Source organism: Lepisosteus platostomus, chromosome 21, assembly GCF_059453375.1.
Source record: "Lepisosteus platostomus isolate fLepPlt1 chromosome 21, fLepPlt1.hap1, whole genome shotgun sequence".
Lineage (NCBI taxonomy): Eukaryota > Metazoa > Chordata > Actinopteri > Semionotiformes > Lepisosteidae > Lepisosteus > Lepisosteus platostomus.
In genome coordinates this window covers 17399432-17426762 of record NC_142631.1, presented here as the reverse complement: position 1 = coordinate 17426762, position 27331 = coordinate 17399432, and the positions used below count along the sequence as shown (strand labels likewise).

Genomic DNA, 27331 nt, shown 5'->3' with positions numbered 1-27331 from the left:
ATCTAGCAGACCGGCAGGCAAGCCTGTCCTCCACAGGTTCAGGGACCCGGGATCACGGACTTATCTGTGGTCTCTGGTAACCCCGTCTCTGAGCCCACGGTTGAATTATTGATTCATTTCATAAGAACAGCTGGTAAAACATTGGGAGGATTTCAGCCTAAATTAAAAAAAGCCCTGCTAGCTGGACTCTTAATGACCGGATTCAAGCCACTACTGGCTGGAACTGTGACAATATAACAGCTGCTCCAGGGCTTCAGCGCTCGTGATAGAAAGAGGCCCAGAGACACCTGCAGACGGAGCGGTGGCTCTGTGGCTCAGGATCTGCACCTGTGACTGGAAGGTTGGCCCTACTCTGTTGGGCCCCTGAGCAAGGCCCTTAACCCTAACTGCCCCAGGGGCGCCGTACAATGGCTGACCCTGCGCTCTGACCCCAAGCTTCTCCCTGTCTGTGTGTCTGTGTCTCCATGGAGAAAAGCTGGGGTATGCGAAAAGACGAATTCCTAATGCAAGAAATTGTATAGGGCTAATAAAGAAACATTAACATTAACATTAGACACAGCGGCCCTCCAGGAGCAGGACTGGGCTCCCTGCTGTAGCCTGAGCAAGCGAGCTAACGAATGAGGTCATCGATCAGCACTGGAGCTGTGACGGCAACCAGCAGAGACTGGGTCTGGGTGTGCTGGAGTAAGTCTCAGTGGTTGTGGCCACTCAGACCCAGTCTAGAGATCCCCTGGATCAGATCTGGAAATGCAGAGGCCCCAAGTTAATTGATTTTCGGTGTACAGCATTGCCACGCCACATTCTCCCTATCGAAATGGACAGCTCATCTGGGATGTACTTCACTGGTTTTTGTCAAGAGCCCAAAATTGGAAACACGGGTTCTTCAAACCATCGGGGTGAATGGCACAGTAAAACGAGAGTTAAAGAGACTTAACTCTGATGAAAGCCATTATATCTGCGATGGCCACTCCGATGGAGACCACGAGCTGTATCAGCATTTAGCAGATTTCAGCTCTGCAATAATGGGGTCATAAAGAGGTTATTCCCCCCGCCCCACTGAGAAAGTGTGAGCTGATTCCAACCGCCTCTCTTAATTGCCACCCAGTCCTTCACCCGCCCCCTGACGGAGCCTGCTGGCCCTTATCTGCCCCCTGTGCAAACTCTGCCCCTCCATTCTCCTGCCTTTATAGCAGTCACGCGCCTGCGCGGGCAGCCTGAGTCACGCGAAAGCCGCGTCACACACAAGCGCATCACTCCGCCTTGAGCGGGGGGGGGAGAGAAACCGCAAACATTTTGGAAGGGCCTCGGCAGAAAAACGCCCTTTCACCCTTACCTTCGTGAATAAAAACTCGAGCCTCCAGTGACGCATATTAGCGAGTGCGGGGATGTGGGTTTAGGCGGATTCTCGATGTGCGAGAGGTGAATCAAGGGGGAGCCAGGGATTATTTTGCCTGTGCGGCCGCGGAGGAGGATTGGAGAGGGAGGGGTCGTGAGGTGTCCAAGATGGCGGCGCCCTGTGGAGTGGAGCTGCTCTAAGAGGTAAACAGGTCCATTTAATTAATGAATTTCAAGATAGACGAGTACTTTTAAGGTTTTAGGAGACCGTGAATGCAAATTGTGTCTTATTGTTTAACTTCTTGTGCTTTGTCATCGCTGTCAGAGCTCTACTTAGTTTTATAAGCCTTTCAGGAGACGATATGAGAACCGTAAACAGCTTCATAATAAGTGTTTTATATGCATTTCCAGAGCGGGATATTAATGCGTTCATCTGAAAAGGTAATCGGATTCAAGAGAATTTACTCAATTATTATTGTCTTATTGAGTGGTTTGCGCCCTTAGTCATTTCAGATATCGGTAAACAGCGTTTCCACAGAAGTCAGGCGAACAAAAAAAGCTTAACCCCATAAAATAATCAGCGCAAACTTTCAGTTGCAGTGCACAATTCAACTTTTTTTTGCTTGCTCATTATCACATATGCAACAGAAGTATTAGGTAATTAATATTCAACTGCAATGTTATCATTTTAGATTAATGGTCTGAATAAGGAAAGGGACAGATTAATGCTTAACTTCTCTGCTGCAACAAACGTGCTTCGACTGCATGTACACATTTAATCAGATAATTTTACAGTTTAATATAATGTGCAGTGTACAACTTTCGTCCTGATGCGCTCAAACAGTCAATACAGTATCATGAAGTATTGCATTATGGATGTCTTATTTCCATACGCTGTTTACACTCTTCAGCACGGGGTCATTGCTCGGGAAGTTCATTAACTGCAGTGCAAATGTCGTCAAGTGCAAATAGATTTCAGCAGCACCTCTACGTTTTTAATTACCATGCTGCGCGAAAAGTGACTGACTGTTCGAACGTTTTCAAACTAAGTGTGTCCTGACTGTTGCGGTTTTGCTGTTCTGGTGTGTACTGGGTTTAAATGCACTAATTATAGTAATACTGAGTAATAGCTTTGCAGTTGAGATCCAATGAACGTTTTCACCATGTAGTAGTTTTCGTTTAGGGTTTACTACAATATAATATATTGAACTTAATATATTATTATTATTATTATTATTATTATTATTATTATTATTATTACATGATTACAATGTAATATATTCAGCAATATTCCAACAGCAAATAAGGCTGTGTATATTAAACGTAGCTAAGTGTACATGTTTTGTTGAATGGCTAGGATTGTTTGTGTTTAACATGTTGTTTGAGTTTGTTTTTTATTGCAGTTATGCATGGTGAAGCTAAAGACACCCTTTTGGATGGATAAATAATTTTATGTGTGTTACCCCCCTTTTTCAATATAAAGTGAGGGAGTTTTTAGTTGTTTTTCATCAAAACATAGGCTAACAATGCTCTCTGGCTGAAATCCATCTTCTGCCTTTAGCATTGTGAATTACTGTATATACAATATGTTTGTGTAAAATCTGTGTGTTTTTTTGTCCATGTTATGATAGGGAAGGCTTCTTTACAAGATGTCCTGAGTGATTGACTGGAATGGTACTAGCTGCCTTTTAGGTTAGTGCGTTTTGAATTGCACCATTTAATTGGTTTTGCACACAGGATTTACAGTTACTGTTAAAAAGAAAACATTAAGGCGTGTTCTTTTATGGTTTCCAGCATAAATCTCCTGGCCAAAGCGTTTTCAACTAGGACCCTAGAGCCTGTGTTGGTTTTAACTAACTTAAAACTGCCCTTAAGAAAGCTTGCACATGTCATGCGGAGTAATGAGAACTAACTGTAGGCATTAGAGCTGGTCTTTACCACCTCCTCTAGAGCTTTGCATGTACTGCCCTTAGGAACAATATCCTGCTTTTAGGAAAGCTGTGTTAGAATTGTGTAATGTAGTGTAGATTTTGTATTAATATCAAAGTATATAAATAGGGTTGTATCAGAGATGATTGATCTTTCTTCTATGTCCTTCAGACATTTAATTAATATTGATTTGTTTTCGATGTCATCGTTATCCAAAAGGAAAGTTGAGCTGGATCTGTAATTTTGTGTGTGTGAACCCATACCATACCAGAACCGTCATTAGAAAAAATAAAAAAATCATGGTAGAAGTTCCGCTAGATGTGTTAGAATCGAGGAGTAATAAATAAAATCAATTTCTCATTAAGTGTGGGAGCACCGTTTAATGGAATTTGAAATATTCCGTTGCTGCTTTAAAAATCTTAATGCTAAAGGTTCCTTATTTTACCAGTGTTGCAAATTCTGTTGGAAATACTTTGGGGCCCATGCCAGGAATTGGATGCATGAAAAGGCCGTGCAGTGTTTTGAATCCGTAAGATGATTTAAAAGCTATGGCAAAGACAGGTCTTCTGTAGCTTTAGCTGTGGTTTCCCGGCTTTTCACAGAAAATCCTCTATGGGTAAAGTCTCAAGTACTAGAATGGTCTTCGTTTAAGCTTCGTTTTCTTCATTGGTCAATAGCTTGACCGAGTGTTCCTCATCTTGAATTGACAGGTGATGTGGGATGATCTGTAAAATGACTTGATTGGGCTGTCTGGGACCAGGGCTGGAGACCCCCGGGCATCTGCCCCTGGGGGGCTGTCCCAGTGGTGTAATGTAAACCCACCCACCCACCCACAGGGAAGAAGGCTGTGGCCGGGGGCTTTGCCAGGGGATTTATTTATTCGAGGTTAGGAAGGTATTCCTGGAAAGTGTGTGCGCGTTTCACTCCAGCTGATCCTGTCTGTCATCCCCGTGCCCTGCAGCTGGGGCACAGCTCTGATTGAATCCCAGGCCGGCGCCCCAGTGCTAGGTGAACAGTCTGTGTTTTGGGGTTGGGACAGAACGAGGACAAATGCTTTTCTCTTTTTGATGATGTCAGGTGCCGGTGTTGGTGCTAGTGTTGGTTGTATGTTTCGGGTGGTAGCAGGGCTCAACAATTGGTGAGTAACCAACCCTTTTAGACTTCAAGCTCATCAATGTGTACTGGTGTCGATATGACTGTTTACAGAGTTCTCCTTCTAAAATGGTTTGGTGCCAACAGCCGTCTCCCAAAATAATTTGCCATAATTTGTTTGTTTAAAACATTTCTCAGTGAAAATGTGTAAGATGGGCACAGGAGTGATTTATTTATGGGTGGTGACAGTTCTGAACCTATTAGGGCAAAAAATCCTTATCAATACAGCATTTGATCTCATTTGGCAATTAATAGATTGCCATTTGGTGTGTATTAAGTAATATTTTAAACATTTTAAAAGTTGTTTGTACATTGCAGAAGATGAAAAGGCAAAGTAAACTAAAGTTTATTCCAAGCTCTTTGATAGAATAACTGTGAGTAGTGCTTGACTAGTATTTTATTAAAATATTGTGTATTTGTTACTTATAGTTTCAGAATATTATGGTTTTTAGTTGGACTTGACATTTCAGTGTTTTTTTTAAAGTAAAACGAAAGCAATGTGACTCTTAAAGGTCGGCTCTCTACTGCAGTCAGTGTCCGTTTTGTGTTTTATAAGTCTGTTTTGATGGCACAGTTATAGAGTGGAATTTCAGTTCTTGATTAAAGTTAATATTTGATTATTTTGGTTAATTTTTAGATTAAAAGACATCTTAAGAAGATAGTGTTCGGTGTAGTTCAGCAATTCATCAGGCAATCCAAGAAACATTGTTTTGATATTGCCATAGACTCGATTATCTGTATTAATATGGATACTTGACTGTAGTATAGAAAGATTTGTTGCTTAATCGTTTTAAGTAACAAGATTTTGGAAGATGTGCTGCATCCGTTTCACACCTGCTAAAAACATGAGTGACTGTTGCTGTTCTTGTAATCATGTCGATTTTTAGAAAGACTTGCACTTTGCTGATGTTCAGTAGATCACCAACGTGGTTTCGATGGGCTTCCATTCCAGATTTGCTGAAAGGGAACTCCGTGTTCCTTGAACATGTTGATTTCAGTCCCTCAGGATGTGTAGAAATCAACATTGCTTTTGCATGCTGGTGCTCTACCTTGCCAAGCACAGCATACATTTTGCAGTGCTCTGCCTGTAATACGCTTAAACATTTTTGTGTTATATGAAGGATTATAATTCTGCATGATCTTTTGGTTTAGTACAAATAAACCACTTAACCATTAATTGAAGACAAATGTCAATATACTTATAGGTAGTACTTTGTTGATATCGGAGCTGCTTTGTGAAAAAGAGGTCCAGGCTGTTAAGTAACACTTCAGAAAACTGCATAGTCAAGGAGAAGGCAGACTTTGCAGAATTACCTGATTGGCTTGAGATTTATTCTCATATTTCAAAATGAAATCTTACAAGTTATTACGAATAAAAGTAATGGTATTGACACTTTACTTTCCCTTGTTTGTTTTTGAGAACTGACTTGCTTGTAATTGGGATAGAAGCTGTTGTTTCTGCATCCCTTAGAGTGATAGCATAAACGTAGTTTTGTTGCAGAGTTTGCTGCTTGGTTCAGACTGAACAATGAATTAAAACAAATCTGGTTGCACATTGTGCTCAATTTTAAATGAAAGCTTTTAGGTCTAGTTGCGTTGACTTAACGTCTTTGTACACAGCTTAAGTAAGCCCAATATGAGATGCATTTTGGCTGTGATGAATACAGAGGCCATTAAATATGCTACAGTTGTTGGTGATAGTCCTTCATTTTCTTATGAGCAAGGTTCCAGGAGTTGTTTTCTTTTTCTGTTAAACTGTGATATGGACACAGTGAGATTAAGACTCTGCATCTGTGAGTCTGCTGTGTGCAGGTATCCTGTTTACCCCTGCGAATAAACAATAAACAGGCAAATGAAAATCCTAATTGAACTTCTGCTCCTGGTATGTTTATAATGTTGGTATGTAAAAAAAAATCACAATATTCTCTCAATGAGGTCTTAAATTTAAGATTATCAAATGCTGTCTAGCCCTAATGAAATTTTGGATGGTGGTAAAGGTGTTTAATTCACATATGGATTCAATTACTTGTAATGCATTTGGAGAATCTTTGCACCAGATATTCATGTGTTTTAGCATTCTGTGTGATCATCTCTAAGTAGTGAGGAAATTCTCAGAGTTCCTGCCTTTTTTAATGGCAGTGCAGGTGGACATCACCGAGTCCAGAGTCTGGAGCATTCTGTAATGAGTGTTGGCGTGAACGTCCAGGATGAGTGCAGCCCACTGTAGCTCAACTATCTGTGGCTGCTCACGGTGTTGCTGTAGGCGTCTAAGGTTGTCACAGATTCAGGATGTTGAAATACTTTTTCACAGCAGCGCGCAAATGCCTGTTAAAAGGCGGTTGTGTCTTGTTGTGTTCTGTGTCCGGGGTTCGGCTCGCTGCAGGTTGTTGTGTTATCGTGCAGCAGGAGCAGCATCTGAATTCCTTTCGGAGCAGAGCGAGGAGCAGCAGGGGAACTGAAATGTGCTTAGGATTCTAGTGTTTCACTAGTGGCTGCTTAATTATTACGGAGTCCTCTTTGGACAGTATGTTACAATAGGGAGCTAATAAGAAATGATGGGTAAAATAAGAAGGTGTGTTTCATTGTCACTTGTGCTTTTGCCAGTCAGTTTTGGACTTGCTCCTCGTGGAGGGTGTGTGCGTCAGTGCTCATTGCGGTCTGCCTTCTCCTCTCCGTAGCGGAGCCTCGCGATCGTATCGGCAGGCGGCTCTGGGGTTCTGCCCGGGAGGACGGAAGGGTTTGAGTAAGACGACCCTACAGCCGGCGACGCAGACTCCAGCCTCATCCTCCCTGACGACATGGCCAGAGAGCAGCTCAACGTGGCAGATCTCCTCCCCCTGCTGGAGTCCTCCGACCTCCAGGAGCTGGAGGAGATAAAGGGCCTCATCAATGAGCACCTCCAAACAGGTCAGCCCGCCTGGGGCTTGTACAGTGCCAGCGAAGAGCCTTCTGCTTGGTTTTTGTTGCGTCCATCTCTACCTGTCTGTGCCTTCGACCGGTTCGAATGGGTTTTTTTTCCATTCTTGAGACTCAGTCGCTTGACTGTTTTGTGCTTTTGTTTACTCTGAAAGAGGGGGAAAAAAAAGAGGGCAGCTTTTAATTGAATTGTTTGGGGCCTTTTTTGTGTGTCTGACAGATCGAGGGTCTCTCCTCCTGAACAGTCTGGTGGATTGTTACCTGGAGACCAGCTCCCAGCAGGCTTTGCACATCCTGTCCTCTGTGAGGGAGCCGCATGACAAGGTGAGTGGACAGGACAGGCTCTCCAGGGGGACGTCCAGGGCTCCCCTGCCTCCACAAGCTCAAGTTAGCAGCACTGACGTTAGATTCAGTTTTGTCACATGAAAACTAATTCATTTCATTCGGTTCAATGCATGCTTTAATGTGCAGAAAAAATTGTAATGGCAAGTAATTCTTAAATTATGACCTGTGGCTCATAGAGAAAATAATTGGGAAGTTTCAAACTATATCTCCATTTGTGCAGCAGATTTGCTGCTGTTGCTAGGGGAGGATAAAAATAGCCTCTCAGTTGTGTTTCCTGCAAGGTAACACAAAGACATAGGACATTGTTGCAAACAGGTTGTCTTGTACTTTGCCAGGTCTTTCTCGTTATCTCCATGGCACAGTCCGCAAGCATTATTAAAAACTGATCCGATTATTTTAGAGAGTGACGGGTCATGCACGTGAAATGTGAAAGCAGATCTTTAACACAAGTGCCTATTGTAGTGTAATTAAGTCTAATCCAAGACCATCTTTGACTTTCCACTATTCACTGACGGAAAGGTACAGCTATGCTCTAAGGGTGTTGATGAGCCCTTACGCGGTGGCAGAGAACCTGCCTCTTGTGATACTGCACAGTTGACATAGCAGGCTTGAAGGGAAGGCTGAACAGCCTGCACATACACAAGAGCGGCTCTAATTGTCTTCATCCTTGTGAGCTTCGTGCTGAACTTGAGAAATGAACAGGTGGATGATGGAACTTTCCTGCAGGCTTTGCACTAATAGCAATGAGTGGGTCTGTAAGGAGCAGTGTGTTCACATGCAAAGGATAATGTTTGTTGTGTGTATGTCTAATTACAATATGATGTCTTTACAGTAGACCTGTGCATTTTTTTTTAATAGCACTGAAAGTTTTCAAATATCTTTTTTTTTGGCTTGCTGTTTCCCTGTCCCACTTGCTGTATAATTTGAAAAAAACAATCACTACGCATTCCTTAGTCACAGGAATGAGAGAATTGTGATTCTAGTATTTTTGGTTATTTAATGACTTGAATTATCTTTGGCCTCTGATTCATTCGCCGCACAGGAGTACAGATTACCCCACTTTCCTCTGGCGTTTCTGCATCATCAGGTAGTTTCAGCCTAATTCAACAAAGAATTGCCTTGCCGACTTCTGTTTTTATGCAGTACGCTGTCGAGGGTATGAGTGGAGCTTCTCAAAAGCTGTGTGATGAGTGTGTGTAAATATTGAATAGTTTTAATATGGCTAGTGAGGCGTCGTATTCTGTGTGCGCGCGTGCTGGTTGAACCGGTTGAGCTCTGTGCTGCAGCCCCTGCAGGCGTGAGCCTGGGTTACCTCTGTCCTGCAGCGCCGTTCTGGAGCCTCATGGCTTCCGCGGTGGGACTGGGGTTAATCGGTCGGTTTCCGGCGGGGCGTGGGCTCCTGCAGGCCCCTGGTGATGTCGCGCCTCCCCTCCTTCTGGCTCCTGCCCACCTCCCCCCCCCCCCCCCCGTCGCTGCGGGGGATAAGTGGCCCGCTGGTCGGGACGGAGGGCCCTTTCAGCCTTTCCAACCCTGTTCCCGCGTGGGAGCTGGGGCCGTCGCTGGGAGCCGGGACATAAAGACCCAGTTGGGAAGGGTGATGGAAATGATGGGCGCAGTGCCAGGAGCTTGCGGGCACACGATGCTGTCCGTGAAGGATGTGCCTCTCCGGTAGTTGGCACTGAACGTTCGTTATTTGTCACGCCTTACAAGATGAATGGCCTGAAGGTGGCTGAGTCTACACCTTCTCATTCCCCAGTGAAAAACACCCAGTTGGCTGATCTAATAGGGTGGGTCTAACAGAAATGGGTGATCGATTCCTTCTTTTTTTTAAAAGAAGATAATATTAGTGTTCCAGCTCTACAATTTCCTCTTGGAGTGCTTACTACTTGACCGTCTCCAGTCCAGCTTTCATTTGGCACCCTACACCGAAGCTGCTCTCGTGTTACTAAATCTCCTCAATCGACTCGTGCTGCCTCTCCCGTCTTAATCCTTCTTGATCTCGGCACTGTCCTCGACGCTGCTGGGTCACTCTTTTCTCCTGTCAACACCCGCTGGCCAGAAGGTCAGTTGTGAAGGTGTTGAGTTGCCCATTTATTTTAGTTTCCGTCCCCTGGGTGCGGAGGATTGTAAGAGATCTTAATGACAAGAACAAGCCATCTCTCCAGTCAGTGTTGGCGATTTTCCTTAAGTGATTCTGTCGCTGTTCTCCATTACTATTGGCCTCTGCCTGTGCAACATGACACCGTGTTCTCTGCCATGCATCGACAGCGTTAAGAAAAGTTTAATATTGTGAGAGCTGTGACATTCCCCTTCTCGGGATATCTTGTCCAAAGCACTCTGAAAATTCAGATGCACAGAAGCACAAGCCCTACCGACATCTGTCACATCAGTGGAGCTTCTTTGAGGAAGGCTGAAAGATTTAGCCTAAGCTGGTTCTCACTTTCTACAGTGTACGGTTTTTGTGCCGATTGTCCCTAAATACGCAGTGCAGTATTTTTTCATAATATACGTTAAGGTGACAGACTTCTGATTTTCCTTCGTCGGTACAAGTGAACTTTCTCGACGTGAGCCATTCGCAGAGAACGACGCTTGTGGGGAAAGGTCCCGTGAAGAGGTTCCAAGCTCGACGTGTTTGACAGTAGGCGGCGAAGTGAATGGGTTGAATCAAGTGGCAGGTCTTAGAGGGGGTTCAGTGGATGTGTTTGACGTTGGCAGCACCTCTTCGACAAGATGAACGAGTGCATGGCCAGGCCCTCCTGCCGTTTCCCTACTCTCACGCTGCTGGGCCACGTGATCAGGAAACAGCCGCCCTGGATCCACAAGATCTCCCGCACCCCGCTGCTGCTGTCCCTGCTCAAGTGTCTCAAGGTAAGAGGTCCCTCGCTGGCGTAGGGCGGCTGGACGTCTGGGGTTTTTGCTTTTGTTTTTTTTAAGCCCCGGGAGTTCCCCCTTCTTGATCAGGTCTCGCTGTCCGACTTTTCCTCTTGCAGACGGATACGGACGTCCTCGTCCTCATAACTGGGGTGCTGGTGTTAATCGTCCTCCTGCCGATGATCCCGCAGGCTGGCAAGCAGCACCTGAATGAGTTCTTCGATGTCTTCGGGCGACTGGCTGCCTGGAACCTGAAGAACCCAGGTTAGAGCTTGGGGATGCAGACTGAACACCCATCTGCCTTTAAATGACCCGATAAGCAGCCCCATCTTGAAAGATAGTGAAGTGAAACCAGAACATGTCTTCAGTTAACTGCTCTTGTTTTGTTTTGTTTTTTTCCTGCGGTTTCTAGTTTAAGAAAAATGGGAATATTACTGTAAGATCACGTTTGCTTGTTTGGACCTTATGAGAACAAGTAAGCGATGCTCACTTTGCAGTTGTGCGTTCACCTTGATCTCGCGAGCGTCCTGAAAGCTGAATGACCTTGCTCAGCAGCTGTCATGTAGGAAGAACCAGTGACTGCTGACCCTGTTCCTCTGTTACAGGGCATGTCACCGAGGTGTACCTGATACACTTGCACGCCAGCGTCTATTCTCTCTTCCACCGCCTTTATGGCATGTACCCCTGCAATTTTGTTTCCTACCTGCGCTCACAATACAGTATGAAGGAGAATGTGGAGACCTTTGAGGAAGTCGTAAAGGTAGAACTTTTTTGTGTGAATTGCCATAAATATATATTGCACTGTATGGTATGGCTTGACAGTATCTGAACAAAGGTCTTAAGATCCCGGTTTGTGGTTAAATGGGCAGCAGCATTAATTGATAGTCTGAGCCACAGCTCTGTGTTTTATAGCAGGTTCATTATGCGGTGCAGCCCGAACGTCTAGATTGTGTAGTTCTTTTGTGTGGGCAGTAGTTGACGTTCTTGGCTTGTGCTTCCTAGCCTATGCTGGAACACGTGCGGATACATCCCGAGCTGGTGACTGGAACCAAGGACCATGAGCTGGACCCAACGAGGTAATGTGGTTCTTCCACCAGGCAGCCTGGCCTCCTGTCGGAAGAATTCAGCCTGCTTCAGCTTCTTGAAAGTCAATGGTGAGTGAGCTTCTGCCCCTTGAGGATCGTGCCTCTCTGTGTTGCAGGTGGAAAAGGTTTGAGGTCCATGACATCGTTATCGAATGTGCCAAAGTGTCCCTGGACCCAAAGGAGGCATCGTGTGAGGAAGGGTACTCCACCATGCCTGAGCACTTCTCCACGCACTTGCAGCACAGGCCCGCCGACTGCACTGCCAGCCCCTTCGCCGATCTGCACAGCAGCTACGGTCAGACATTGACTGATCTGTTCTGTAAGCGTTGGCCCGGGGGCCCGCTGGGGCTGTGGAGGCTCTTGCGTGGTAGTTCGGTAGTTAGAGAAGAGCCAGTGATCTCATCCAGCCGTTTCGTCAAGGGAGCTAAGGTATCGGCTTCAACGGCATGGCTTGTTCCACACCCCCGCAGCCCTTTGTGTAAAGGCGAGCCTCCCTTTTCTTGTTTGTTAAAATGCACTTCCACGTGTTTTCCACACCACTCCCAGCTGGTGTTTCAAATGTGTCTCTGAAGAAGCCCCCCTGCATTGATGTTTTCAGTGCTGGTGAGGATTTTTATCATTGGCATGAAGTCCCCTTTGGAGTTTACACTGTTCTAGACTAAAAAAAGAGGCTTCCTTTCTTCACTTCTGCCATGGGCTGTAGTTTTTTTTTTATTACGAAGTTTTCATTTTGCACTCGGCCTGTCGCTGGAATGTAAGCACGTAAACCTTTCCAAGTTGCAGGTTAGAAGTTTCTCAGTCCTTCGTTTCCTTGGCAGGCTCAAGGCAAACTGTGAATCGTACCCATACAATAGCTCCTGCTTCAGGTTCCCGCAAAGCCGTGTACGCCTGCCCCACTGTTTCTGATTCGGTGCATTTCAGAGTCCTCTACCTGCTCCCTTTCTGCACACTTAGAGGGACTTGCCATGTGACTGGAGAACCTCGGGCGTCTGTATGCGCTGATGCGTGTCGGGTGTGAATCTCTGCGCTGTGCGTGTGTTTTTCCAGGGAGCTCGTCTTCGGCCTCTTTCTCCACCCCACGCCAGGCCGCGCCCCCTCTCTCCGGGACCCAGCCTCCGTACCACAGCCCGCAGGTGTGCCGCCACCTGCCCGACGCCAGCCAGGTACCGTGTCAGCCTGCCAGTGCAGTTGGGCTGGGCCCTCGGTCTGGCCAGTGATTTTTATTGTATCCAGACCGGTGTTTTCCAGTCTTCATGTCAATTTTGTCTTTATCTGATTTCCATTCTCACTCTTGATTTCTTTCCAATCTTTTCATTTCATTCTCTTCTGTGCTTTTAAGAACAACTGGAAGCCCTTCTAGGTGTTGAGCCATAGTCCCACGTGTTGCATGTTGTGACACCTCTTGATGCTTTTTTGCAACTTTGTGTCACTTACTTATCAGCAACGTTTTATACATAGTAATCAGGAAACATTTTGGACTTCTTTGCAGAAGCTTCTGAAAAACTGGAATCTTTAATGATCGTCTCAATTGTTTTTTTGCATAGTGTTGAATCAATAACCCTGTATTTATAATTGATTGTAGTGAAGAATAACAACACGAATTAAGAACGACCCCCCTGAAGACTGAGAGATTACTAGTTGTTTATACTGGGGTTCAGCAGATAAGGGATAATAGTACTTTTAACTGTTTATTATACAGCCTAGTGCTTCTGAAAGATAATTTTTTCGCTTGCATCTTGTAGACCATGAGCCTTCTGCAGCGCAGCTGCCAACCGTACAAGGCTAACGATGCGTGGATGAGTCTGTGTCCGACGTATGAATCAGCCCCTAGTTTTGAAAGGCAGGAAGGAGCTGCCTGTTACGAGTGGTTCTGACTCACCGTGTGTGTGGGTGTGTGCTTGATCGCATCTTTCAGAAGAGAGAGTGCTTTCTAGAAGAGGAGCGCTCTAGCGTAGATCTGAGCTCTGAACTCTCCAATCCTACCATAGGTTGCCAGGCAATGAAAGGCTGCTGTCGTAGTGTTCAACCTAAAAAAAAGGGATTTCTTTTCTACTCCATCTCCTATCATATTAATGCACAGAATTGCTTAGCTGCATGTGTTGACTCTCCTAAAACATAGTGGAAACGGAAAATGTATTTTTTATAGCTCCGTTTCTATCCTCGTTCTCTGCCCTTATCTTTGAGTACCGAGCTTGACGCGAGTCGCAGTTTAACGGTGAATTCCTCCGGTGTGTTGAAGGATCCTTTCTGGAGCCCCTCCTCGGTGTGCGGAATGACCACGCCGCCATCCTCCCGGGGAATCTCGCCCACCAACGCCCCCCCGGAGCTATCCCACAGTGCCTCTCACCTCGCCAGCCGGGCGCAGGCCCCCGCAGGTGGGCACGTGGTTCAGGATGTAAGGAGCAGGGTGCATGTTGTATATGAGCGCCCTGCTTCATCATCTGAAATCTTTTTATCCAGTTTTGATTTTAATCGTTTGCCACCCCCCCCATATGTATCACTAATGTAAGTTGTCAGCCCTCTGAGCAAGATTTACATACTGCATCTAAATTAACACGCTGCATTGCTGTCCCAGACACTGTACTTTGATTTTATCCAGCCATTGGTTTTTAGAATCCTGGTGAGCATCAGGCCGGATACACCCTGAACAGGAGGGCAGTCCATCACAGGGCACACGCAGACACTGATATATTCACTCACACCAGGGCCAATTTTCCCAGAAGCCAATTAACCTCTCCGCATGTCTTTGGACTGTGGGAGGAAACCGGAGCATCCGGAGGAAATCCACACAAACACAGGAAGGACCTACAAACTCCACACAGACAGCAGCCAAAGTCCAGAACTGAACCCCAGCGCTGTGAGGCAGCATTGCTAACCACTTAGATGTTGTCTGATTTGAAAAATCCTAAAAAATGATAAAACAATGTAAGTGACTGAGGAAACAGGAGACCAGTTCTGCCCAGGGCCAGAGACTGCAGATCTTTTTTTTGCTCTGTCCTTGTTTAGCAGCTGGTGGAAAGGGGACGCCGTCCACCACCCCTGCCACCTGCTCCCCACCCCCTGCCCTCTGCGATGATTGTGTGCACGTGGCCCCGCCCTCCCATGCTGCCAGCCCCCCACAGAAGGTAAAGCACTTCATGCATCTTCTGTCTCTTATAGAGCACGTAGGCCTGCCGATTATGGCTGCTCATGTCTAGTGTGTGGTAGTATACAACGGTTTAGCAGGGTGCATTGTCGGTTTAATATATCTTAAGTCTTCTACGAGTGGACACTTGATATTTCTTTTAGGGTTTTCATTGCAGAATTGGCACATTGGTGTTAAACGGCTTTCATGCTTTGCGGACGTTGGCTTTTATGGCTGTTTTTGATTTCCTTAGTGGCGCTGAGCTGCAGCTCAGGGTTGTGTGCTGAGCTCGGCTGCTCCGTGGGATTGTGTGGGTAATCGGAGGGTTTGTCCACAGGATGGTAAACCGGAAGCATCGAAGCCTGGGCTGGTGAGGCAGGCGCCGGTCCGGGAGTCCGAGAAAGAAGGCGCGGATGTTGCCAATAGCCAAGGTCAGTGGGATCTCGATGATTGTTCTCCACCGAAAAAGGTGTTGACTGATTTTTTCTTTGTGCTGAGTCTTGGACCCGATTTTATTTTGTTTTGATCACAAAAGTATTCAGTGTACATAAAGTAAGTCCCTTTTACAGGATTACACTGAGGGCGTTGGCCGTTCTAGGTGTTTTACTGTGAAAAGTGTGATGGACACATTGAGCAATTCCTGGGTTTCCGTTTCCTTTGGGTAAACTTGTATGAATAGTCAATTTCACTGCTCCACTGTGCACATTTTTCACCATCTATACTTGTCAGCTAACTTTCTAAGCGCCTTGTGTGATCTGTGCTTAAGCTCAGTTGGTCTTGAAGGAAACCGAGTTCATGTTTTCTAATTCTCTCGGGAGTGTTGTGCGGCCCAGTTTGTTTTGGGGTGGTCTTCTGGCCTGCGTGGTGCGGGCAGCGACTGACGGGGGCGATGAGCGCTGACGTCCTGCCTGTTGTCGTTGCGCGCAGACGCCGGGGGCGAGAACGCGATGACCGTCACACTAACGGAGCTGCCTGGGCTCATCAAGCAGCTGGAGCAGCAGGAGAGGATGGAGAAGGAGCGAGATGAAGGTGGGTTTTGCCCAGTTCTGCTGCCCTATGCACCGAGTGCAGTTTGTATCCTCCCGCACAGCAGCACATCTCTCGCCAGTGTGGGTCTGGCTGATATGAGTTTCTTTCAGCATTTCGAAGGATAAAATTGTTCCCTGCATATAAAATGGTTTAAGAAATGGCCTACACCAAAATCTCCTGTCTGCATTTTTTTTTTGTTGATATGTAAATGATTTAATGATCATGTAGAAGCTTGTTAGAACATCTAGTAATACATATTTGTACAACCACTTCAAAACTTTCATTTGACTAAAAGCCTTTTCTGTTACGGTAAGGGTCTTTAAATGTTCTGTATTAGAATGGTTCTTATTCCTGCTTGATGTATATTCATCTGCATTTAGAAATGCACTTCAGCCTCAAAGAGAAATACAAAATAATTTAGAAAAATATAATTTTATTTCTAAGAAAAATGAAAAGAATTCAGCGCCTTAAAACGGCTTGCTCGCTTAAATCTCTAAACTAAAGAAAAGAGCATTTTTACATTCTGAGAAAGTGGAATTTGCATCTGTTTGTTTTTAAGCCATTTAGACCAATCATGTTGGCTTGTGCATTCTCTGCCTGGTTGTGTCAATGATGTGCTGCTACATAAACCTTATGATCCCAGCACAAAGACCCAATACATTTCCAGTTTGGTTAAAAAAAGATTTCCCAAGTATTTAGATAGATGCTTTATTGATCCCGTGAGGGAAATTGCAGTGCAACAGCAGCTTAGCACAGTCAGTACAGCACATTTGTGATTAGGAACTTCTCTGTTTTCTCCAGGGTTGTGTGCTATAGGGTAACAATGCATTTTGTTGTTTTTGGCTGTAATGGGGATGAGCTTTTTCTGCTAGAAGATGCTCGTCAACAATGCCATGCATTGAGAGGGTGGCTTGGGAGATGGATTACCGTTGGCCGTGCAACACAAGTGGGACGATTTGCTCCCTCTCTGCCTTCTTGACGCTCCCCTCGCTCCCTTGTCGCCTTCCAGACGCTATCGCGGAGGAGCTCTTGAATATCGCCGCGGACGAGCGAGAGGCCTCAGGCCCCCGCGGGGGGTTCGACTCCCCTTTCTATCGCACCACCGAGACCCTGACGGGGAGCCAGAAGAAGGCCCTGCCCCTGGCCCCCAGCTGCAGCCTGAGCTCCGACCCCCACAACGCCGTGTCCACCCCTGACAGAGCGGGGCCGCGGGGGGGCAGGGTTCCCTACGGGCTGGAGCAGCCCTGCGGCTTCCAGGCCGTGTTCACCCCCATCGACCACGCCGCGCGGGGGCAGCCCCCCAGGAGCCCCTCCGCCCCCGCGCCGGGGGAGGCTCCCGGCAAGTACGGCCTGCTGTCGCCCAGCCCTTACAAGCTCCAGCCCCTGCCCTACGAGAGCCTGTTCGACCTGGCGCTGCCCAAGGCCGCCTCGCTGTTCGTGGGCAAGAAGACGGCGGAGGCGGCGTGGAGGGCCGGGGCTGAGGGGCTGGGGGACGAGGACGTGGGGGAGGGCGCCGCGTCCACGACGTCCCCGCTGGAGGTGCTGGACCGCCTCATACAGCAGGGCAGCGACGCGCACGACGAGGTGCTCAAGAGGTGAGTGCCCCCCGCGCCCGGCGCCCTGCAGGGCTGCCCAAACGGGGGACGGACGCCCGTTGCAAGAGGGAAGACGACGTGTCCGTTGGAAGGGAGATGCGTTTACGCCGGCTGCTGCCCAGAAAACCAGATCGTTTGTGATCATGCAGCACGTGCCGTCAAATTAAGTACCGGTGTTTTTGCAGCTTTCTTTTTTTTTTTTAGAGCTTGACACTCCCAGTGTGCCGTCTTCATCGGCAGACCTTTTTGAGGATTTATTTTTCCGTCGCTGGCAAAGTTGCACATAGGTTTTAGCGCTGGGAAGAGCTGTCAAAGGGCACCGGAAATGTAGTGCTTAAAAGCCCTCTGCGCGGTTTTGATTGGGGTTTGTGACATGCTTGCTTGGAGTGCTCGGAATCTGGATCTGCTGCCCCCATTGTGTGCTGACTCCCACGCTGTACAGTACGTGCCAGGAAACAGCAACTGGAGGTTTTGTGGAATAATGTACCTTTGCCTTTTGATTTAGGAAAGCCAAGAGGCTGTGTGGCATTCTCAGGAGCTGATATAGCGTTCCTTAGCTAGCTGAGTGTAAAGGATTCTATACAAGAGTTAAATTGTATGAATGTTCCCTCCTCCCTGCTCCCTCCTTAACCGGTTGTTTGTTTTGCTACAGGCTACCTTTGCCAACGAAGTCGGCTGACTGGACGCACTTTGGAGGTAAACAACAGGGTATTAAAACAAAAGGTATTACAAAATCAGTGAAAGATTAATTCTAGGTTTAAACCCGAGCAGTGCAGGAATTTTGAGAGTTCCATTATTTCTAGATGTGGATCCCATTACAGATGTAATTGGTTAAACACCTTTGAAAATGAATGTGGTTATTCTGTTTGAATCTGAATCTGTTTCTAATCAGCATTTAATGATTTATAGCTCATTTAATGATTTATATATTGAGCTAAATATTAAAAGGAACATTTAAGCCCATAACTGAACAAACTCTAGAGTTTTAAACTCACTGTTTTCCCTGACTACTTGTACTCGGGAGAAGATGCCACCATCTCTTGTGAATTCACATTTTATGTCCTCATGTCCTTGCAAAGTACAGTAAAATCTGTTTTTTTTACAGAATGGGTTGGGCTTCAAGTTAATTCTGTAATAAAACCATTTTCAATAAAAACAGTATTGTGTATTTCACCACATCTCTAAGGGTGAAAATGCACAGAAAGATATTAATAACATTGGAAACAAACGTGCAGGTCTTCATTAACAAATACTTAGCCTCCTGGATATGATTGTGTAATTCCAGTAATACATTTTCTACATTCTTGGGGCAGGACAGAAAATATTCAACAGCTATAGTTGAAGGTGGAATTAGATCACAGGACCATGCACCAAAACGCAGAAGAATCGGCAAACGATTAAGTCATTTCTGAGAGGGGATGCTCAGTCCTACAAAGTCCCGAGAATAAGCTGTATTCTTCAACGAGTTTGCCCTCTGCCTCAACTGCGTCCGAACGGAGCAGTATTTCCCTTCCCTTGCGAGTTGCCAGCAGAACTAGTTTCTTGGCAGTAGGCAATGATGAGGATGTAAAATTTGGAGGCCATGGGACATTAATGCTAATTACCGAACAGTGTGTGTTTGAGTGCTTTCATGTGGCTGGGGGTGGGGATCAGCCAGTGCCACAGCATGTGTAACAGTGTACAACTCGCTCGCTTCTGTTCTGTGAAACTGGCGTGTCTGGCGCAATGATACTGGAGGAATTTGGGATTTAACTGTACTGCTTGGCTGGTTACAAAGTGTTGTTTTTGGTGTGGGGACCCCATTTATGTGATGGGGGGAAATGCATAAAACAAGTGGGTTTGAGAATATTCATAACTGGGGAATCTCCCATTGTTTAACTTCCTCCAGCCCTGTCTTCCATTGATGGTGGGGGGGGAGGGAGATAAAACCGGTAGCGGGGGTCTCTCCTCTGAAGAGCTCGCTGTCCTTCCCCCCCCCCGCAGGCTCGGCGCCGCTGGACGAGCTGCACACCCTGCGCAGCCAGCTGCTCCTGCTGCACAACCAGCTGCTGTACGAGCGCTACAAGAGGGAGCAGCACGCCATCCGCAACCGGCGCCTGCTGCGGCGCATCATCAACGCCACCGCGCTGGAGGAGCAGAACACCGCCATGGTAACGCCCCCCACCCCACCCCCCTCGCCGGCGGTCCGCAGGGAGCACGGTTTCGGCGTTTGACACGCACACGCACACTCCTGCTTTTCTGTACCCGTGCGTGGCCCGCTACAGAAAAATGAAAGAAAATACCCCATTTCCAAAAAGGGCCTTTATACAGACTGTGCACTGTGTGTAATGTCTGCTGATGTCGTGCTGGTCATCTGATGTGTAATGAACATCCCTGACTGCCTGCTGCAGGGCCTCGGCCAGATTCTGTGCAAACGTTTTGTGTGGGGGGAGGAAAAAAAGCTCCTAGGCGTAATATCACGTGATCGCAAGCTCATACATCTTTGTTGTCAAGGGCTGGCCCTGCACAGCTGCAAAGCAATGGAATTAGCGCATCAGGTCCGGCCGCAACGCTCCGTTTCTCAGTGGGCAGTGGAGAGGGCCACCGCGCCATGCCCCTTGAGCGCTGCCTGTGGGTTAAGTGTCATTTGCAGGCCAGGGAGGAAGATCTCGGGGGGGTGGGAAATGAATCCAGCTGATCGTTGTAGAGTTGTTTTTTGTCTCTTCAAGAAATTCCCACAGAATTAAACATTTGGGCACTCCCCAACTGTAATTACTCAAGAGTTTCCTGTATAAAAGCATAGTCTAGCTATTTAATGGTATGTTTCATTATTCATACTGATTTTTGCAGAGTGTTAATTTGTGCGCTAACTTTGGCAGAGCGGTCGACAGCTTTCAGCTCATTCTTTTGAATGTTGTACAGTAAGCAAGCGTGACATGGAGCGTGTTTGATAACGTATCCCAAAGGTGACTTACGCCTCCATCCTTCTCCAACCGCTGCAGAAGGACCAGCTGAGCCTGCAGGAGGTGGACATCCAGTGCCTGAAGGACAGCCTGCAGAAGGAGCAGAGCAAGTACCAGCGGCTTCTGGAGGACCGGGAGACCGCGGTGACGCGGCTGAGCGGCCAGATCAGGCAGCTGCAGCAGGGCTGCAGCGAGTACCACACCAAGAACCAGGAGCTGCAGGTTCGAGCCGGGGGCCTGGGCGCACGTAGCTCGGGGCTTGGAGTGGATTTAAGAGTACTGGCAAAACTCTTGAGAAAATATGTTTGAGATCAGTGGAAGAAACCAGCAGGTCTTTCTGAGACCAGTGCACTGGTGCCGTTTTATAGCCTCAAGATTAATGTGCGTTTGTTCTCTCCGGGGTCTCGGCGCTTGTTCCAGAGTAAACTGCAGGAGTGCCAGAAGAAGGTGGGGGAGCTGGAGGCAGAACTGCAAAAGGCCAACAACAAAGTCTGCAACACGGGACACCTGCTTAACCAGCTCTCTGTCAAGGTACAGGCCCTCTTGTGTGGATCCTGAAGGTCCTAAAGGAGATAATTTGGTGATCTTTGTTACAGGAGGAGTGGGGATTGAAAAACGGATCACGTGAGATGGCTCTAAAGATTCACCCATGGAAACAAATAATGTAACCCTCTGTTCTTGAGGTGCCGATTTGACATTAGATAAGATTTAAACTCAGCTGATGTGTTGTGTGGCAACTTTGATGAATATAAATGACAAGTTCTTTTATAACAGTTTTTACCTTTCTCATTTTGAGGGTTTGGCACAGAGATCGTTTTGGGTTTTTTTTTCCTATGCAGGTGGAATAAAGAATGAGTCCAGATTTGACTCTCTCTTTTCTGTATTTTCAGCTCAACAATAGCGAAACCATCCAGGGGCAGATGGAGTTTCTTAACAAACAGCTGCTGCTGGTGGGCGAGGTCAACAAGCTGGCCATGGAGGAGCTGCAGCACTCCAGCCCCGACCCCAGCAAGGTAGGGGCGCACCTCTCGGCAGCTGGCATCTTGTCGGATCGGTAGAGGCAGCCGGGGTAACGTTAGCCACCAAGAATCGCATGAGCTGAGTAAGGTGCTCAAGCCTGCAAAGGCAGCTGTTTTCTGACTGCACTGAAAATTGCTTGCTTTTTGCACCTCTCTCACCTGGGTCCAAAATCTGGCGAGGATGAGCTGTGTTCAGGTTTTCACACTCGGGTCTAGCCTAAAGTTTGATTCTAGCTATCTGGCATGTATTTAAATCCCCCCCCCGCGTAGTCTTAAGCACAGTCGACACAGTAGGCAGCGCGGGCTTGTGATCCCCCTCCTCTTGTGCGTGTGTGCTGTGTGCCAGGAGGTGGACATGATACGGGCCTCCTACGGGAAGGAGCTGGAGAGACTCCGGCAGAGCCTGGTGCAGCAGGGCCAGAGGCTGGAGGCCGCCCAGTACCGCATCGGGGAGCTCGAGTCCCAGCTCACCAAGAAGGAGCACCTCATCGTGGAGCAGAAGAAATTCCTGGAGGACGTCAAGAGCCAGGCCAAGTAGGGGCACAGCCCGCACCGAGAGCGGTCTTCTTGTCACACTAAAGACGTTGGTGCAGTGGCGTCCTACCGAAATGGTTTGATACCCATAGGGCTGGGAATTTAGAGTAACGGTGTTAAACATCTCCTTGCCTGGAGCAGTCGTACTCCTGGTGACCCACACGCCTGCTGGTCTTCATTCCAGTCCCACCTTCGTTGGATAACTGAAGCCTTACTTGATCGAAGAAGTTGCTTGAATTGAATTTTTGCGTTTTGTTCCTAGTTGCAGGTTTGGGATTTTTTTTTTTACATTTTAAAGAATGCAAAGGTTAAAGCTCCGACACGCTGAAGAGCTGGGAGCAAACAGTCTAAACGAATGTGATTGTGAAGGGCTCGACAGCAGGTGTGTGTAAGTCACCAGGGCCGGGGCTGGGACCCACTGCTCTAGAATGAGGGCAGTCGTGCGCACTTGTGAAGTGTATAGGGTGTAATGTAATAAAAAGCAAAGTTTATTGTAGCTTCATTGGATTTTGGCAGCAAAACTGTATTCCTGTACGATACAAGTAATAGGTTATTCCATGCTGAAAAGAAAGAAAATGCAACGTTTCGGCTGTGGAACCTTCTTTGGGTGTCCTGTATGATAGCCTGAACTTATGGTGAGGGATATGGAATAGTTAGTAAACCTATTTATAACACCGTTAGTAACCAATTAGTAGTTAAAATGCGTTGACCTGACGTGTGACTGATGTTTGCAAGGGGACTGCCGTTTTGCCTTTGAGCTGAGTTGCCTGGTGTGTGTGCAGGGGGGAGCTGCAGGCGTCCCAGAGCAGGTACCAGGCCCAGCGGCAGGTCACGCAGGCGCTGCAGACGGAGCTGCTCGAGCTGTACAGCCGCCTGGAGAAGGAGGACGCTGTCGCGGGTGCCGGTGCAGCAGCAGCAGCAGCAGGGGGCGCCACTGAGCCGTGCAAGCCCACCGACTCCAGGTAGGGGGGCCGCTGGAAACGCAAACGCTGGAGCACCTTTCGCTGCCGAGCGCCAGAGCACTTCGCAGACCGGGCTCGAGCTATGCTTCGGGGCCCAATTCACCCTGGCCACGATCTGCTTTCACACCTGGGTTCTGGTAGGAGGTATCGCAGTGTCGGAGCACTGACCAGTAGATTCAGAAACAGTTTCTTCCCCCAAGCAGTCCGCATCTTAAACAGCTCAAATTAGCACCTGCACTTTAAGGTACTGCACTATTTGCACTTTGTCCTGTCTTGGCTGTATTATAATGTCTAGTATCTAAATTAATTGAATAGTCAAGACCTGGAGTTTCAGTGTGAAAGCTTTGCAATGTCTTAACTGTAGCTGGTTACTTTAAGGCAGTACTTTCTGGTGCACCGTGGCACAAATGTAGCAGAGTACACAGCTCTGACACCACATCTTTACTTGTGCTTCTGGTACTTTTAGTGCCAGAATGGACACTTCACCCTTATTTTCTAAAGGCATAGTAAACAAACAACAGGAAATGCAAATCTGGCAAATAACACCGTTGACAGTTGAAAGGAAATCAGTATTTTACTTAAATCTTATTGGAGATGACCAGTGATGAAGTAACTAATGTCCAGTTTTCCTTGTGATTTTCCTGCTATTATGTTTGTTGAGTCTAAAGACGCTGCGTTGAAGTCGGCGTGACGCTGCGTGCTCCATGTCGAGTCCTTGTTCGCGCTGTAAAGGAGAGATTGGCACACACTGCTCTGCTTTAGGCCAAAATCGCTGTCGCCCGTAGCAAAGCGGAAACGTGCCCTGTATGTGTCGGATTGGGCAGCACCGTGGCGCGGTAGCGGACATTGATTTGCGTGCTGACGCCCGTGCTTCCTTGTTTCCTGTCGTAGGACGGACGGCGCCAGCTCGGGGTCACCAAGGCAGGCGGCCCCCCGTGACAGTACGGGCAGCCAGACTGACTGCCCAAAGGGCAACGGCAGCACTTTATCGCCCGGCCAGCCCCCGCCTTCCCTGCCGGCAGGGCACGGCGGCTCCGTGAACGGCAGCCGTGACCCCCCCCTGGTCCTGCTGGAGCCCCCGCCCGCGCCCGGCCACGCCCCGCTCACGGTGGGCTCCTACCCCACCGCCAAGAGCTTCCTGGGCATGCGGGCCCGCGAGCTGTTCCGCAACAAGAGCGAGAGCCAGTGCGACGAGGAGCCCCCCCGCCTGGCGGGCCTGTCCCAGGCGCTCAAGACTGAGCAGTGCGTGGAGCCCGCGGGCGCCGCGGGCGCCGCGCCCCCCCCCGAGCCGCCCCGCCCGCCGGAGGGCAGCGGCGCGCAGCAGAGGCAGCAGCAGCTGCGGATCATGGACTATAACGAAGCGCATCATGAGCACAGCTAAGGAGCTCGGGAGGAGAGAGGAAAAAAAAAAGCAAAGCCCAGTGTTATTATTCTCATTCCTCGAGTGGACAGCAGGATTTGAGCCTCCACTTCAGATTGATTTCCTCGGCTCCTCTCGTTTTGTTGTTTCCCCTACAGCCCCTCGCCAGTCCGCTTGCTGCACTTTGCCCTCCTCCTCGGCGTGGTGGCCAATCTGAGGTCAGGGCTGCCGGGGGCGGGGGGGGATTGTGGGGCTGGGTTTCTTCTTCGTTTTTTTTTTTAAAAGACGGCTTCTCAGTCCAGCGTCGAGGGTAAGGGCGCAGGGCAGCTGCCGGTCAAGGTGAGAAGGAACTCTGCACGTTTGGCTGTCGTTTAAAAAAAAGTATTATAAGCGAGGAAGAAAAAAAGTCAATCCTTGGACAAAGACGTCCAGCGATGAAATGCTCAACGTTCTGGGCGCTGGAGCAGTGTGCCGAGAGCCTGTTGATCTCTTGGGTGACGGCAAGCAAGACCAGATCTGGGTTGCGTGTTTTTCAAGATGCCTACTTCCAGGCTTGCAGCAGGGTTTGACTGCAGTTTCCTCCAGCCAGACGGGTGCAGTGACAGCTGTCGGGGTGACTGCAGGGTCCCTGCTCCCCCTCGGTCCCGGAGCTCGTGCCGCTCTGTCGGTCCGGGACTGGTTCCTTCCCGGAAGCCCCAGGAGGGGGAGTGGAGATCCGGTAGTTTGGCGGTTTGTAAAGTGATAATTACGCGAATCCACAGTGGCACCAGGTGATGTGGTCAAGTAAAGCAAAATTCCGGCGCTCCCGAAACCAAGCAGAAGTTATGTTTTTTTTTTTTTCCTTATTCTGCCTCGCTTTATCTGCATATTTTAACATGAACGTTCGTTTTTCCCCTACCTTCTTTATGGGTTAATCTTTCACCTCATCATTCATACTTCATTCTAGTCTGACCATACAGTCAGGCTGATGTATAACCCGGTATTCCAGTCGAATAAGATGTGGCTTGGCTCTTTTTTTAAGCAGGTTTTAAGGTTATCCAGGTAGAATACATTATAGATGGACCCGAGTTGGCAGGACCGGGAATAACAAAAGGACCAATATTTTTATAAATATTGGTAAGAGCATCTATTGAACTTGGCGGCACGACCTTTTAACATGGACTGAAGGCTGTACCTAGAATAGCATAACATTTTTGGTCATTTTTCAAAATATTCTGCTCTTATTCTTTCAGTGCTACTTTACTAACGTGCATCACCTTAAGAGTTCATTTCAAATGTGAATTTAAAATGAAATTTTGTGTAAAGTTTGTCTCCACGTCTTCAACACGACGAAAGTTATGCATGTTCTTTTTTTTAAATTGCGCAATTTAATGAAAATTATGGAATAACCAGAAAAATCAGTTTAAACTCGTATACTAATGAAATTTATTAATTTATTCACAAGTTTTATTTATCAGGTGTTCTCCTATGAGGGGGGAATTTTTAAAATAATGACCCCCCCTCTGTTCAAATCCTAGAAAACAAACTAGAAATGTTGATATTACAGTTATTTGAGTCATTACTTAGAAGGAATCTCTTCCTCTTTACACTTCAGCCTGCACTTAACTGACCATTGTAAGCCATTTCCACCTCACTGATCAAATCTCCTGTTGTTACTTAATTATGGTTTTAAATCCAGTGGGAAAGATCTTGCAGTTTTTCCAGATTTCTTATGATGCGACCATTATAGATGGAAATGCCCACAAAGTTTTAGCGGGATTAGGGATGTACTGGGGTTTTTTTTCTGGATCTGTTCCAAGGAAATATGGTTTCATTTTGTTAACCTGTGCCGTGAGTCTTGGAATTTATAAGCTAATAAGTACAGATGCACCTGTCACTGTTTGTATGCACTTTTGGATGGACATGAGGAGGGTGAACTACAACTACGATCTTGATGGTCACTAAAAAGCTAAATGAGCATAAACGGTAGCCATTCAGCAGTACTCTTGCTCGTAGGATGCTGCTGTCTTTCACCTGGGAGTTCTTCTGGGTGCAACAACTTTAACACTACCCTTTTAACTTTACATATGGCATATGGCCCTGGGCCATCTCCACTGTGAAACTTCACCAGTACCATCTCCATACCCCACAGCTTCGGCATCTGTAGGAAAAATGTTGTTTCGTACTTTTCCGTCACGTTGAGCCAGTGTCGATTTGCCACAAGACCTTGATATTTGGGATTCAATGTCAAGCGTCGAATCTTTTGAGACCCTTTTTATGTTCTGACGGCAGGGTTTTCTACGGTGCCACTGTAACCTGAGTGTGCAGCTGGTATAAGAAGGAAGAGGTGCCTTTTCTGCTGTGTCAGCGTTTTAAAACACTCCCAGAAGGAGTGTTGTAGAGAAGGAAAGGCCAAAGTTACATTCGGGATGATGATGATAAAATCGTACTTGGTTATACTGTGGAAAAACAAAGGTTTTAGGCCTGGTGCCACTGTCTGCAGCCCCTACCTGATAAACTTGGCCATTCCCTGCAGTTAGTATCTGGTTGCAAGACAGTGCTACACTGGGACTGAACATTAGGGTGGTAATATTTAGCAATTGCTGGGAACAAAAATCTGTTTGGAAATAGAAAAAAATGTTTTTGTTCCACTTGATTTTTTTTTTTAACTGAAAAAGCTCTAGCTTAGAAGTTTCTGTGGTAAGTCCAAAACCGTTCGGAAGCTGTCATTGTTTTCTTTCTCTCTGATACTGGATCTGGAAGTGTTAAAGGATGGTATTCATGTCTGATGCTATTTGGAGAAGCAGTTATGTGTTGCATAATCGGTGAATACTGTTGTTCTTTAATACAAATCCTGTTGTCCGCTGAACGTTTCTGCTGTTATCCAGTCTGCCTTGCTATCCTAAGCATGTACAACAATCCACTTTAAATGCCAATAATAGGAAATACGACGTACAAAGAGACTCTATAGTATGGTACAATCTGAGCGAGACTGAAAGGGTGGAATCAAGAGGGACTTCTTTTTGAAAAGAATGTTGTGAAAACGGAAAAAGTACTTAAAAGCAGTTGCTCGTGTTTAACTGTGAACAAAAAAATGAATAAAAATAAACTTGTCTTCAATGTTTTGCACTACAGATTTCAGAGCTTGTTTTCC

General features: G+C 47.1%; 1 protein-coding gene across 6 annotated transcripts; it reads left to right on the top strand.

Annotated features, from left to right (window-relative positions):
• The first annotated feature begins 1258 nt into the window (after positions 1-1258).
• On the top strand, positions 1259-27311 carry LOC148644134 (hamartin-like). 6 transcript variants are annotated; one of them, XM_088614779.1, is made up of 23 exons: positions 1259-1539; positions 2967-3027; positions 7095-7323; positions 7553-7656; positions 10393-10545; positions 10668-10812; positions 11154-11308; positions 11551-11624; positions 11750-11928; positions 12681-12796; positions 13873-14008; positions 14640-14758; positions 15095-15188; positions 15685-15786; positions 16796-17381; positions 18034-18104; positions 19365-19531; positions 20363-20545; positions 20744-20854; positions 21214-21336; positions 21689-21876; positions 22659-22838; positions 23730-27311. In XM_088614779.1, the coding sequence occupies exons 3-23, from the start codon at positions 7215-7217 to the stop codon at positions 24217-24219; spliced, it is 3585 nt and encodes a 1194-aa protein (XP_088470905.1). In that variant the 5' UTR covers positions 1259-1539; positions 2967-3027; positions 7095-7214; the 3' UTR covers positions 24220-27311. The 6 variants fall into 6 exon arrangements, with proteins under 6 accessions (XP_088470905.1, XP_088470910.1, XP_088470907.1 ...); XM_088614784.1 differs by lacking the exon at positions 2967-3027 and having other exon boundaries at positions 14643-14758; positions 18034-18077; XM_088614781.1 differs by lacking the exon at positions 2967-3027 and having other exon boundaries at positions 14643-14758.
• The last annotated feature ends 20 nt before the right edge of the window (positions 27312-27331 follow it).